Source organism: Temnothorax longispinosus, chromosome 4 (assembly GCF_030848805.1).
Source record: "Temnothorax longispinosus isolate EJ_2023e chromosome 4, Tlon_JGU_v1, whole genome shotgun sequence".
NCBI classification, from domain to species: Eukaryota; Metazoa; Arthropoda; class Insecta; order Hymenoptera; family Formicidae; genus Temnothorax; species Temnothorax longispinosus.
The window spans coordinates 23,878,999-23,893,420 of NC_092361.1; the positions used below are offsets into that span (position 1 = coordinate 23,878,999).

Sequence of the window (14,422 nt, forward strand, 5' to 3'; positions counted from 1 at the left end):
GCTTGGAACTCTCTTTGGGGATTCTGGAGTAAATTTCTTTATTTAATGTTATTGTATTTTTAAACGAGTATATATGAGACTACTAAACGCAAAAAAAGAAATGGAAAATAAAATAAAAACATAGAGGTAATATAAATTGTATTTCTTTTATTCCTTTAACGATTCAACGAGAAATTTCACGAGTGTGTTGTAAAGATCTCTGTATGTCTGTTTTATAACTTTCTAAAACAACAACGTTCTTGTCGTTACGTATCATTACGCAAATATAACATGTTGCAATGAAACGCGACGTTGTCGTTTGAAATTACGTTTAAAGTGAACTTCCTACATAGATATCAACTCGCAAAGACTCGAGTTGGATAAAGATTAATTTTTGATAGTACAGCCATAAAAAAAAACTTTTCTTTCAATTGTCAAGTTTTGTCTTAAATAAATGTGATGTATAATTATCGATTATTATCGCGTGGTTCAAATATTTAAGATTCAAGTCTGACTAGTGAAATCGTATCACTTTTTTCTTTGTCTCACTGTCTCACTCAACCACGCGCGCGGCGCGTTTCTGGTTTCTGAGATTCTGAGTACCATTAGCAAAATTGTATACTGTTCATCGAGAGAGAACTCATTGTCAGAATCGATCTTTTCCTAGTTAACGAGATCTAACCTAATCTCTCTCGATCGGTGACCGCGCCAACCTTCCAGGTAGAGAAGAAAGGGTGGGAGAAGATAAACCAATCGTATCGAAGCGCTTTCCTCGCACGGAATTTGCTGGCGAGAGGCGTGTCGCTACGCCTCGTGCCTCGCCGACAAAATGGCAATTCTCGTTGCGCGTAATGTACACTAATACTTCAACTAGACGTGTTCCCTAGAACTGTACGTCTTCGTACGGAAGGAACGCATCACGTCTGACGTCTGCATAGAGCAATGCTTCTTGATTATTTAATCTATTAAACAAATAGGCACGTCGATCCATGCGAGCAACGACCAGCGGCAACAAATGTTCAAAACGTGTCATGCCAAAGTATTTTAATTCTTTTGAGACGAATGTGCATGCGATTTCATCATTTCACGATATTTGTCTCTCAGAGTTAAATAATAAATATCTTTGATAATAAGTACATGTTATTTTATATCAAACAAACAAACGTATTCTAATCTTTCTTTCAGAAATTTAATTAAGAAATGAACAAAAAAATTAAAGTTCTTTTTAAATAAAAGCTATATTTCGATAGAATTTTAATTTTGATGACTTAGTTACCGAACAAAATATGTAGGTAATGTTAAAAATTGAAAGATTGAGAAAAATGATGATCGCTTATATGCATATACTTAACTATGTTTTTATATTTATAATTTTACATTTCTATTGTTACGCAACTTTTATTTCACTTCACTTTTATTATCGGATTCCGTAAAGACGTAAAACGGTAAAACTGTACATAAAATATAGTGTACGTAATAATGTACATTGAAAATATTTTATGATATCGTCAATCGAATCAAAAATAAATATGGCTTTTGCGGAAATGAAAATGATCGAATCATTCGACGCGAGTTGCAATAACGCAAGGCACGGAAACTTGTTAATAGGCCATAATGTGCAAATATTTAGGTAAGGAACATAAAGATAGGATTTAAAATCAAGATACATTATAGGTATTAGTGATTACAAAAGTTTGATCCGGTTTTTAAATACAAAGTCAAATAGCTTTTTCATAAATAAGATAGGTCAAATGCCGTTAAATTGTCAGTATTCAGTATGTTAACGATTTCTTGAAATTTGTTTCTTGAGAAATAATTAGGTCCAGTAAATAGCGAATGACAATTATCAAGCTCAGTTGGTCAGCGTCATCGAAAAGATCAACGTCACTTAGTTTGATTTTTGCTTCCTCATATTATATATTTATTTTTTAATTGCTTTGTTTATTATTGTTTTCTCCTTTTACACATTATAAATTTACAAATGGTTATTTTAATACGGTAGTTGAAACATATATTTATTGAATCTTTTCGAACTTGAATAAATATAGTGCAAACGTAACACATTCACGTAAGTAAACATAACAAATTTAACTTGTTAAAAAAATTTTAACTTTGATCTCTCGGCCAAAAAAATAACTCTGTATTCAAGTAAAAGTTTAAATTTTCTTATCTTTTTACTGATATCGCATTCAAGTGAAACTAATGACACCTGTCTGAAATTAACTGAATTTTCGCAGCCACTTTAACATATGATGATAAAAAGATCCTGTATCATATCTAGGAATTACCGACAGAAAATGTAACAAAATTTATTCTTACCAGAGTAACTTAAATTTCTTCTCATTTGAGAACGCTCAGCGCACATTTGTTTACGAATAGAAATGTAAAAAATAGTAAAAATATTTTATAACTGAAATATCGCGTACCAATTTCGAAAATGGATCTACTGGCGCTAATGTACAGAGGCTTTCGACGGTCCCATGAAAAAGACCGGGATGGCCTTCTCTCAGGCTTCTCTCTGCTAGTACTTTCCAAGATAATTATGATTTCGCCATTAAAGTTAGAATATTTGGGATTATCGAATGAAAATTCATATCTACTTTGTGGAAAATCTACAATCATATATTTAACAAAGAATTAATGTACATTTATAAAGCGTATCAGATATATAATCACGCGTCGAGTCGCGATGGTTTAAGACCTAAGCGATCGATTATATACTCTGGCATACAATAAGTAGGATTTATTGGTTTTAACGAGAAATTCTTGTCTAACAATGACAACGCAGTGAGGCCGAACAAAGTATGAAAAGGGTCAACCATATCACCGGGCCGATCACTGAAACCGCCAGTTTCGACATCTTGACAAATTAAAATGTAATCAACCTGGAAAATAAAAAAAAAAGAAATTATATATTAGTAGCAATATTTGTGATTATTTGATTTGGTCGGTCAAGGATGTAGGACAGTGAAATAAACTAATTGAAGAAACGGAAATGATAGACAGATCCAATTTGATATCTCATTAAATGTCTTTCAAGAATGACTTACCAAGCCTTTTTTATCTATCCAATGAAGACGACCCAAAATTGTTAACGCTGATAGCACCCACCAAGAGTAACATACATCTGGTAACTTTTCAGGCCTGCCATTTAAACCGCCAGAAGGTAGTTGTCTCTCGCATAACCACCATCCTAAGCGATCAGCGTCTATCAGATGCAGATGTCCTGAAAAATATTTTGGTAAGTGATAGTAGACTCTATATATCTTCTCTATATTTTATATATTTCGTAGAGTAGTTGTTATATTCTGTAACTTTTCTATATAAGTACCTGTGATTGAAAGCAATCCAACGCAACAATAAATTAAACCCGCGTGACTCTCAGATCCTGGCTTCGAGCCGAATCCTCCATCAAAATTCATACATTTCAATACGAATTGTACCGCTTTCTCGACATCTATCGCGTCTAAACGGTTCTGAAATATGTTAATACGATATGAGAACTTTACTTAAATTTTTTCACGAGTTTCTTTTGATTTGTAAATAAAATTTTCAAGAATTTACTTTTTCCAAAATTTGTTTTATCGTTTTATGGACAAATATTATCTTCCAAGATATCCATCTGATCTCAAGAATTGATTTTTATAAAAATAAAAAATTAAACGTTATTTTAAAACACTTTGATCTTATTCTAATAGACCGTACATTTATACTCTCAGTGATATTTACCAAGAGTGACAGAGTAGCAACGGCACAGAAAGAAAATCGGACATCGACCTCACCCCATTGATCGCCCACAAAACTTCCATCTGCCTGTTGTCTCTCTTTGACGTAACTCACGACTTTATCGACGTTTATTACATCCAACGCATCGTACATACACAAAATTTGAACCGCGCTAAGTGTATAAAGTAAATGTGGATCGTGTTGTATACTGGCACTGATACCACCACTGTCACTTTGACATTGTCCAATAAATTCTAACACTTCTTCTTTATTGGTTTGTTCCAATTTGCCCATTAAATCTAGAGCGGTAAGACCCCAGTATATGCCAGACATCCTCATATGCTCTGTCTGAGAATAGTTCTAAAAAATGTAAATACGCCAATCTTAGAGAAATGTCACAGAATATATATTAAAAGTGTATATATCAAAATATATTTTTGTCATAATTGATTTCCATACAAAAAAATTAAGATAGCACAAAAGAAGTTGAGAAATATTCTTACGTATTCATCTTTGTTGGTCCCGTACGAAATGAGATAGTTTGCATGTTTCTCCATTAATAACTTTGGAATATTGTTTGGTAATTCAATGTCATGCCTCAACGTTGTCTGAAAAAATGTAAAAAAAAGCATGACGTGCCATTCTTCCCTTGCTCCCTTATCTGACAGGCAACTTCAAAATACGTGGTATTGTCTTTACAGATATAACAATCGCAGAGTATATAGACACACTAATCTTGAGAAGGTGAAAAGGGAAAAAAGATCTTGCTTGTGCGAGATCTCGATTAGAAAAAAATAAATGCTCCATTTTCTAAATAAAAACATTTGTGTACGCTAACTTTTTCATGGATATCAAATAGGTTAGAACTTACCATTTTGCAATCGTTACAATCGTGTAACACGATTGTTATAAATTATCCAAATGTAGTTTGTTATTTCTAGATATTCGTCTTCGAATCTATTTTCGCATTCGAAATTTAATTGCCAAATTCAAAGTCAAATGATGTAAAAATTGCATATTTTATCGAGCAAAGAAGAACACACCAGAGTTCAGGAATGCCTTTGCACACACTTAAGGATTTAAAGTCACTAGACATTTACTCCGAAGTCCGATTCAAGCGAGGCGAGTGCGTGGAGTGGACTAGTGGACTAGTGGACTGCGCACTGCGCAGGAGGGCGCGGGGCCAGCGGAGCGGAGTGCGGAGCGCGGACAGGCGGTGTCAGCGGTGTGCACTGTGCACTGTGCACTGCGCGGTGCGCGAGCGCGTGAGACTTTCCTCCACTCTCGACTCTCCACTCCACTTTCTTCGTCGTAGAAATGTCGTCGGCAATTGCCGCAGCGGCGTTCGAGTAAACGTAGAAACATGTCCGGACCGATAGTCGGTCGTGCGCAGACACTCGGCGACGGCGTACAAACGGGTGCGGAGCTGATCTGCGCGGTTTGCGACAAGACCGACAAGCTGTCGAGGTGCTCGCGTTGCAAAGTCGTCTTCTACTGCACCAAGGAGCACCAGAGACGCGACTGGAAACGTCACCGGGAATTTTGCGCGACTCACCCCGTGGCCGTCGCGTCTACGGAGGAGCCGTTCTCTGCCACCTCTACTGCCGTCGTCCTCGCGAACGAGCGTTCCGACCGCAAGATCGGCGAGATCGAGATCCCGTCCAAGCGGCATCCCCCTATCGGCAATCATCGAGCCTCGACTGTTCCGAGTGCGCTGGCTCCTAACCTAAACAGGACCTCGGTCTCGGATGCACCGTGGGACTCGAACGTCACCTCGGAGCCGTGTCGAGACGAGAAGCATTTGGCAGGTATGTGCGCTCGCGATTTCTCATTTTGGCGCGGGACGCCCGCGCCGGCACGTCGTCTGTCGCCTGTCGCCATCGTCGTCAAGCGCGGATTTTACTTAAGCAAGAGGATTTCGGTAATGACAATGAGAGAGTCCCGTTTCGCGTTGCGCCCAGTTGCGCCGCGATAACTCGCGATATAAATATTATAAATATACTCGCGAACGCGCCACCATGTGTGCGTTCTAACATTCTGTCCTCGCGGAGGACACTTCCAAACTTTATAATTTATAATTATCTTTTATCGCACCTTGTAATTATCTGCGTTATAGCTTAATGTAACTGACAGTTTTCGTATACTTGGTCTGATTGCAGATTCAATTGCGCGAGAAGAAAACGGATCGAGTCAACGAGAACGGAAAGGGAATCAGAATCTTAAGAAGAAGTCAAATAGCGGGAAGACAAAGAGTGCGCGAAATAACAAGGTCGATGGCTGGACATCGCCTATAACATATGAAGGTAGTTCGGAAGACACTATACTAGGAGCTCAAGCCGAGCTCTTGAATCCCATTTTAGAGAGTTCAAGAATTTTCGACAGTTTAAGCAACGCGGATCTTGGCTCTCCCGCTCAACATCGTAACGGCATGAAGAACTTGACGGAGATACAGGATCAGGAAGAAGAACTTCTGCCTCCTTTTCTACACAAGAATAAAAGCAATCTCAAGCAACTTCTAGACAAAATTTGCCCATATGTGATAAGGGATATGGACAAGTACGGCGTATGCGTGGTGGACAAGTTTTTAGGCAAGGAGAGAGGTCTCAAAGTGTTGAACGAAGTGTTAAATATGTATAGTGCCGGATTATTTCAAGACGGACAGTTGGTTTCCAATAAGGGTAGCGCGAATGACTTAAAGACGATACGCGGCGATCAGATAATATGGCTAGATGGAAAAGAAGAGCAGTGCGAAAATATTGGCACGTTGATATCACAGGTCGATGCGATCATCATGAAAGCCAATAAAATGCATAATAACGGGAAAATAGGAAACTATACCATCACTGGAAGAACGAAAGTGAGTATCCACACGTTTGTATGTAATCTTAAAAGAAATAAAAGATGATATAGATATTATTTAGCTTAAGTTAAATAATATAATTCCTTGAAATTATGCAGATTATATAGCGCGCAGTTTTAACGTAGCACGCGAAGGTTTTAACTTTTAAAAGTTATAACTGATAATACGACTGTGCGGTCTACTCTCTTGTGTGAAACAAAAGTAAACAGCAACGTCCTGCACATGGTGAAAAGTTTACAAAATGTATCTTTCTCTTTATTTTCGTATTCGTGTTTGTGTACTCGATTATCGTTTACATGGAGCAGAAAATGTTAATGCAATGTGCACTAAGAACATAGGATTTTCGGTCGCGCGAATGACACGCCGAGGTGAACGCGATAGACAAGGTCAGGACTCCAAAAATGTTAAGATCTGCGAGGGAGTATTACACGCCGAAAGGAGGAGAGTGGGATCGTGCCAAGTGCAGTCAGTCACGTACGCCGCGCGCGGCTCCCACCCTCTTTCTCTTCTCTTATGCCGCGTGCCGAATGCCGACGTGACGCGATACAGCAAATTTGCTTTACGCTACGCTACCCAAACTCCCGTCCAGCTGCTCAATCGCCCTAACGTCAACTGCGTACTGGCGTCTAGTGGTTTCGACGAAGAAGGAAATACTTATTTGGTCAAAGATTCATCTCTTATTTCAGTTTTTGCCGGCGTATTATTAATATGAGAAGGATCGTAATAGTAAAGTTTTGTCGGATATTTAAATATAATAACAAATTATATATTTAAATACATAACAGAATATTGATTTTTAATATGCATAGTAAATAATTAAAGACAAAAATGTATATTTGATTTGAAGACGCAAAGATAAAATACACAAAGAGAGATTTTTTTATTACAATATAGTTTACATTTTTGGTTTATACATACGTTATCTTTATGAAAGATTAAGAAGTCCTGTAACGAAAATTGAGGTACGAAGCGAAAAAAAGAAATGTAAACTTTTATTAAAAGAATAATTCGAAACAATTATGTAATATAAAGTTGATATACATACTCAGGATATATCCTGTTATCTTATGAAAGTTTCATGTTTCTACGGGCGGTATTCATTGTAATAGTTGAATGTAAATGCTGCTATTGAATCTTAAAAATATCACACATTTCTTGTTTTGTCAATAGGTTCAGGATATTTCTCGTATTGTTCGCGAATGTATTGTACAATAGTTCATTTTAAACTGGTACCTGTTTAATAATTATTTGATTTGTGATCGCTATCATTGTCCTTTCGTACGATTTATCAGTGTCTATTTTTAGTTAGATATCCGATTACTCATAATAACACAAGGACACGTATATCATCCGTATCGCGTATGCATGTTAACGCGTTTAATTTACTAAATATCTTATTTTATATGCTGTCATTTTTGAAGCTGTATTATAATTTACGCGCGCGCGCTAATATTTACAATATACACATTTGAGATGAGTTAATCCATCTGTGAATGTGTATGCATATTTTCGAGTCAGAAATGATCTTATCCGAATAACAAACCAAATATAACCAATAAAAAAAAAGAAACTCGTTTACATTCTTTTTACTAAATAAATTACAATGATAACTGTAACGTAACGCATGGAGCTTTGAAGAAAAATGTCTATATTTTTAATTGTGCATTATTCATGTGAGAGATAGTATGATAACAAATTGCAAGGATATTTCGATCAATGGTCTTTGAAAGTCAAGGCGCTTGAACATCTATTCAGTCTTAACAGAAATATAATATTGTACATTCCTTTAATTTAGAAATTATTGAATAAAGCATTGCGTATTATAATACGTTTAGGGTGTTCCTCTCATCCTAAGGATACTTTCAAAATTGGCTAAAAAATCCGCACAGAATAATGTGCTTAGAAAAGCATATCCTTGTATTTTTTCTTCAAACTTTTCACTGAAAGAGCTGACGTAAGAATATTTGCAACATTATCATCGGCTTATTAGCAATAAGCAAACTTTGTTATCAGAAAACGTGAGAATGCGCACGTAAGGCAATACGCTTTCGATGTGAATTGACTCAATCAATTATTGCGTCGTAAGTAATATATAGTATAGTGACATATCATTCGATAATCTACCGAGATAAAAAGAAATGTGAAATATTTTGTCCGTTAATGATCACTGCATTATACTTATTGCGTACATCAAGCGATACGACAAATGATAAACATGATACTATACTCGGAACGTGTTACAAATGTATATCTAAGTTTCCTCCCTCTCTTCCATTAGATTGGCGCTTTTTTTAAGTACGTATTATCTGGGAATAATTGTTTTTTATTTATATTTTTAACTTATATAAATTATGTAAAGTATTTATAGTTTTTTAGTTTAGTTTATGATTAAAATCTAACAATATTTTTTATAAATTTTCTAATATGGAACAATTGTTACTTATCTTTCAATTTTATATTTAAATATGACAACTAGTCGTCAATTATCGCTCGGTGTCATCTACATGTGCTTTCTTTTTAAACAAATAATGTTGATTTTTTTATGCTATACATATGTATATGACTCATACACAGGTTCTCACATCATCATTCATGTTTGATTAAATCAGTAATATATAGCTTTTTCTTATGTTGCGTAAAATCGACTCGCGATGAGACATTCAAATAATCGAGTATTTTCGAATTTCACAGAATCAGTCAGAATTTATAATAATTTGCCGAGTATACACTTCTTTCTTTTAATAAAACAACTTTTTTTCTGTGTTCCAGGCGATGGTAGCTTGTTATCCCGGTCACGGTTCACATTATGTGAAACATGTGGATAATCCTAACCGAGACGGACGGTGCATCACAGCAATTTATTATCTTAATCGGGATTGGGACGTCAAGGTGAAATTTTATATATATATGTATTAATATATTTTTAATTATTTTTATATTTATTACATTACGATACACGTATGCGAGATTGTACTTAAAGAAAGTGTGTATCTACATATCATTATAAGTAACTTTTGAGTTCTTATAAATAGCATATCAAGCATCTGGTTGAATGCTAGAGCTAAAACTATAGGAATTTAAAATAGTATAGTGGTCCGTGTCTATATAGTCTGTTCTGATTACAAATATGTGATTTTCTTTCTGATATTATAGCCCATCATGCTTGCAGTGACGAGAAAATCAAGAATATAATAAGATCTTGTAGATACGTTATTTTTAAGACCAAAGGATAATATAAAGCCTAATAAAATAGTTGTGTGTATAATATAATATAACGACAAAATTTGTAAATAATTACGTATTTTCTATTGTACACAGGAGAATGGCGGACTTTTGAGGATATTTCCTGAAGGCTGGCGCGATCAAGTAGCAAACATAGAACCTTTGTTCGATAGGATATTATTTTTCTGGTCGGACAGGCGAAATCCACACGAGGTGCAACCAGCGTTCAAAACGAGATACGCCATTACGCTTTGGTACTTCGACGCCGAAGAGAGGAATCAGGCTTGCCGAAGATATCAAAGGGAAAGTGCGTAAACGATTGCATTGAGAATGTTTTTATATTTTCTTTACTCTTTTCCCAATACAGCTAACAATTTTTACATAAAATATCAATGATGATTATAATGAAGCTAACTTGCGATATCACGTTATGTTTTACAACGTTAAGTAGAAATTGAATAAAACGTTTTTTTTTTTCTTTATCTGCATTATGTATTATTCATCCGTATTAATAAGAAATTAGAATTATAATTTTAATCGACAGCATGAGGATCCTTTGTATCTCATCTATTTTATGAACACAACTACAAATATGATATAACTTGGCTATAAATTTCTTTTAGGAGAACTGCATACGAAGAATAGTTCGTGAGACACAGAGCGTGAAGAAGTCGACGACTACGCCGTCCGATTGGACTGAAGTTATACTTGTACATAAAATATTATGTATTATTATGTATTATGATAATTTTTGCAGGAGGAATTGAATAACATACGAAGAAAATTATCGAAGACTATGCGTGTTTGCAAGGAAGTGCAATAGACGTAAGAACGTACTTTTTTTTACAGATGGCACTGTAATATATGTGATGAATTAATGTGTGTAGTTGTTGCAATTTACGCATATATATATATATATATTATTTCGAATTTCTGAGATTCTACGTGTTCGCACTATAATTCATGTAACCTAATATTTAAAATATCAAATTTGCTTCCTATATGTTTTGAAGAAAACTTATATTTGTGTCGATCATTAACTTCCGTTATGTAAAGTATTAACAATATTTAGAGCATGTTGCATTTGAAATATATTTTAAGCGAAACCATAGAATATAATGTACAAAAAATTTCTTCCAGGAATTTATTATTTCGATTAATACACCTTGATTTCAAGTAAATTTGCTTCCACAATCTATCTGTATGCATTATTTTTTTAGCAATGTCAAACCAATTGTGGTTGTTAAAGGATAAAATTATACTGCTCACACAAAGTATAATGTTAGTATTATTATTATGTTGTAATGTTACGATTGATTACATTAATTAACGACTCTTTACGCTTATATAAAGATCATGTTTGGTTTATTACGGCCAGTACGTGACTTATGCTTCCAGTGCGATAAATTGAAAAAATTAAATTGGGGCCCAGTCTGTACCTGTATAATGTTATGTATATTGCAAAACGGTAGAAACACTGTGTTTAATATTCTATGTACCTATTTATATGGATTGATAGGAAAGAAAATAAGCATGCGCGTACCATCTGTGTCCTATTCAGGTCTGATACACCATCCTAGTAGTCATCCCAATATAGGAGATACAAGAGAAACAAACAGTTTAAAAAAGGTATTATGTTCGTGATATTATAAATATATTCCATCCTACAAATTGAAATTTTCACTAAGTTACGTCTCAATATTTCCTACTGTATCGTTAGACATGGAGGATTAAATGTAAGAAATAATCCTTTTCGTGATTAAATTATTTTTGTCCTTTGGGCTTAATTTGTTTCACGTTTATATAATGTCGAAAAACTTATAATTTAAGTGACCCATTATCGGTGGGTTTTTAAAATATTGTAAAAATAAACAAGATTTTGTTATTAAAGCGAAATAAATATACTAAATTATAAAAGAGTTACTTATGTATTAATACCTAGTGTAGCTCTATACATTGTCTATGTACAAAGAAAATTACCATGATTTTTTCATATAACCATTTTCTTAACTCAAGCAACATTGATGTCGCTTGGCAACTGACAATCTTGAATCTGGTTGGTAGCAGGCACATAAGTTTGAAACGAAAAATTGTTTTTTGAAAACATTCCGGGATTTATCACATAACAATCGGAATAATTGGTCGTGTAGGTTTCAAAATTGTCAGCAATCACAATGAGATCTGGCGTTGGAAATATTTGTAAAGCATGGTCATATTTCCAATATACTGGAACGACTTGAAGAGGCACAGGAGTCAGGTGTGATTGGCTGATGATGGCTTTGGCGAACTGAAATTTTTTTATTAATATTGACGTTATTACATGTTGCAACTTTGATAGCGTTCATCAATATACTGACTACTTACATGTTTGAAAAAGTGTTCTTCTTTCGGGAAACGAAGCGCATTCCTGCACATCTTTGTTAACATATCTTCTCTTAATATTACGATTTCCTTTGTACAGTACTGTATTCTACATGGATTCGTGGTAAAAATAGCATTTGGTATCATTTTTGTGACTTCTTCGATAATGCATTTGGGCAAAGGAGGCTTCGGTAAAATTTTAGGAGAGCCTAAATCATGTGGGCCAGGTACAAAAACAAATTTGGAAGATTCCTTTAAATTTGTATATTGCATTATTATGTCAACCAAATTTTTAAAACCCGTTATCAAGGCTTGCGCACTAGTTATATTTGTAGGGAAACTTAAGAAATGACCACACAATACAAAAGCTATGGGAGGATAATCCATGTAGCCATTCAGTATCGTCTTAAATTTTTGTAAGACATGTGGAACATCCAACCATAATTCTGCTATGAATACTATCATTCCATCCTGGTTGCTCTCCTCGTGGACTTGTAACTTTTCTGACATTTTTAAAGATATATTATGTGGTCCACCAAATGTATTTGTATCGCCAAAATCTGATCGCAAGCTTTCCGATGATTCTATTGGCGGAAGGTTGATACTTTCTATGTGTAATACATCATCCTTGTAAACACCATTAGCTATTATTATACAACCTTCCATGATGAAAGTATCTTGAAAATCGTATAAATAAAATAAGGAAAATAACATATTATAAAGATATTACTGTTATTGCTGTATTTTAAAGATCTTATATCTTATTAGCACATATATATTTTTATATACATACTTATATCTTATATTAAAGAATTGCTTAAAAAAATCAGCCAACGTTCAACGAACAAAAATATGTGATATGAAGACACAGATCTGGAAATCTATTTCTTTTCTAGTTTTTCAAAATACTATCAAAGTATGATTAATTATGAAGAAACATCATAATTTCTCATTACAAAGTAAATCATTTTATCAATTTATTTTTCTTACCGTTACATTTAAGATATCAATTAAGAATATATCTTCAAAAGTAGCATTGGGAAATACATCACTGTGTACTTGTGAAATATTTTTGAAATACGATAGTATTTTGAAACAAGTTAGGAAATGTTTATCACACTGTTCATATGAAACATTTCCATACATTTTGGAATAAATATATTTTAAAGTAAAATTAAATATTTAAAAATCCAGTATTACATCATAAAGGATATTGTATTGCTGAGGTCTATTTTGACAGTTCCACTTGTATCTTCCAAATAATATTGATCTTCCATTAATTGTGTTATCAGACCCATTACGCATACATTCCCTATTCTCAACTCGCTCAACAGATATTCAATAGGTATTAAATTTGTCTTATCTGTTTGCTGTTTCTCAAATTTAGAAGACAAAAATTGCTTATGCCTCAGAGTTTTGTACCACGCCATTTCGAAGCGATGTCGAAAAACTAACGATTTATATTGCGTTTCAGGGTAGAAATTTTCATTGTCAATAATAAATTTCTTTTTAGAAATATCATACTTTATCTTCGGTATATTATATCCATTTATAACATTGAACACTGTTTCCGTATCTTTCAATTTATATGGCTCCAAGCATTCTTCTATAGCAATTTTTATATGTTCAGCTTTAATGTGTGGATCATCCAAGTTTTGAGCCAGGATCAGTTCTATAATACGACTGAGCCAAGATTCACGTTCATCTTGCGATATTTTTAATAGTTGCTTGGCAAGAGATACTCTAAGTTCCCTAGAAAAAATGTAAACAATTACAGATACATGTAATTACACGCATAAAAATAATGTTACAGAGTATTCACTAAACAAGTTGAAAATTACATTAATATATAAAAATATAAATATACATTATAGAAATAAAATTATAAAATATAAAAAAATGTCAATCTATCACTGATTTGTTTAGAGCTTAATTTTTTTGTCGCAAAATTCCTGAACGTAATAAACAGAATACTTACTTTGACAATACCAAGCCGTATAATGAAAAATTTGTTTGAATCATCTGTAAACAATTACTATCAGCCATCGTTTACGTACAACGCTAAACAATTACGAGTAAAAAAAGTATACACGACGGTGCTAAGAAATTAAGCAATTACATTAAGCGGACAAAAATTTTCTGCACTCTGCATGAATCATCGAAAAAGAAATAATTTAATGTTATATCTCTAGTCATCACTACGAATTTATCGCGCACAGAGGTTAGGCCGGTTAGGCCTTTTTCTTTTCTCGTTATTTTCCCGCCAATCCCACC

General features: G+C 34.1%; 3 protein-coding genes across 3 annotated transcripts; 1 reads left to right on the plus strand and 2 right to left on the minus strand.

Annotated features, from left to right (window-relative positions):
* Positions 1-2,576: 2,576 nt before the first annotated feature.
* Betaggt-ii (geranylgeranyl transferase type-2 subunit beta) lies at positions 2,577-4,873 on the minus strand. Its single transcript, XM_071775016.1, has 6 exons — positions 4,577-4,873; positions 4,209-4,313; positions 3,709-4,065; positions 3,311-3,455; positions 3,030-3,205; positions 2,577-2,864 (listed from the first exon to the last, which is right to left on the minus strand). Exons 1-6 carry the CDS (start codon positions 4,577-4,579, stop codon positions 2,652-2,654), a joined length of 999 nt encoding a protein of 332 aa, XP_071631117.1. The 5' UTR covers positions 4,580-4,873; the 3' UTR covers positions 2,577-2,651.
* Positions 4,874-4,929: 56 nt separating this feature from the next.
* On the plus strand, positions 4,930-11,449 carry Hph (HIF prolyl hydroxylase). Its single transcript, XM_071775010.1, has 5 exons — positions 4,930-5,513; positions 5,865-6,562; positions 9,335-9,454; positions 9,884-10,094; positions 10,411-11,449. Exons 1-5 carry the CDS (start codon positions 5,069-5,071, stop codon positions 10,437-10,439), a joined length of 1,503 nt encoding a protein of 500 aa, XP_071631111.1. The 5' UTR covers positions 4,930-5,068; the 3' UTR covers positions 10,440-11,449.
* Dnapol-epsilon58 (DNA polymerase epsilon subunit 2) lies at positions 11,058-14,410 on the minus strand. The gene is made up of 5 exons (XM_071775009.1): positions 14,268-14,410; positions 14,127-14,170; positions 13,363-13,900; positions 12,152-12,835; positions 11,058-12,074 (listed from the first exon to the last, which is right to left on the minus strand). The coding sequence occupies exons 1-5, from the start codon at positions 14,298-14,300 to the stop codon at positions 11,799-11,801; spliced, it is 1,575 nt and encodes a 524-aa protein (XP_071631110.1). The 5' UTR covers positions 14,301-14,410; the 3' UTR covers positions 11,058-11,798.
* Between the last annotated feature and the right edge of the window lie 12 nt (positions 14,411-14,422).

Coding starts and splice junctions, on each gene's coding strand:
- Betaggt-ii (XM_071775016.1), bottom strand. Junction 4,066..4,208: donor GGACCAACAAAGATGAATAC/GTAAGAATATTT, acceptor TACATTTTTTAG/AACTATTCTCAGACAGAGCA. Junction 3,206..3,310: donor TGGATTGCTTTCAATCACAG/GTACTTATATAG, acceptor AATATTTTTCAG/GACATCTGCATCTGATAGAC.
- Hph (XM_071775010.1), top strand. CDS start 5,069: ATGTCCGGACCGATAGTCGGTCGTGCGCAGACACTCGGCGACGGCGTA. Junction 5,514..5,864: donor AGACGAGAAGCATTTGGCAG/GTATGTGCGCTC, acceptor GTCTGATTGCAG/ATTCAATTGCGCGAGAAGAA. Junction 9,455..9,883: donor ATCGGGATTGGGACGTCAAG/GTGAAATTTTAT, acceptor TATTGTACACAG/GAGAATGGCGGACTTTTGAG.
- Dnapol-epsilon58 (XM_071775009.1), bottom strand. CDS start 14,300: ATGCAGAGTGCAGAAAATTTTTGTCCGCTTAAT. Junction 14,171..14,267: donor AAAATTTTTGTCCGCTTAAT/GTAATTGCTTAA, acceptor AATTGTTTACAG/ATGATTCAAACAAATTTTTC. Junction 12,836..13,362: donor AAATAGACCTCAGCAATACA/ATATCCTTTATG, acceptor TTTTATTTATAC/GATTTTCAAGATACTTTCAT.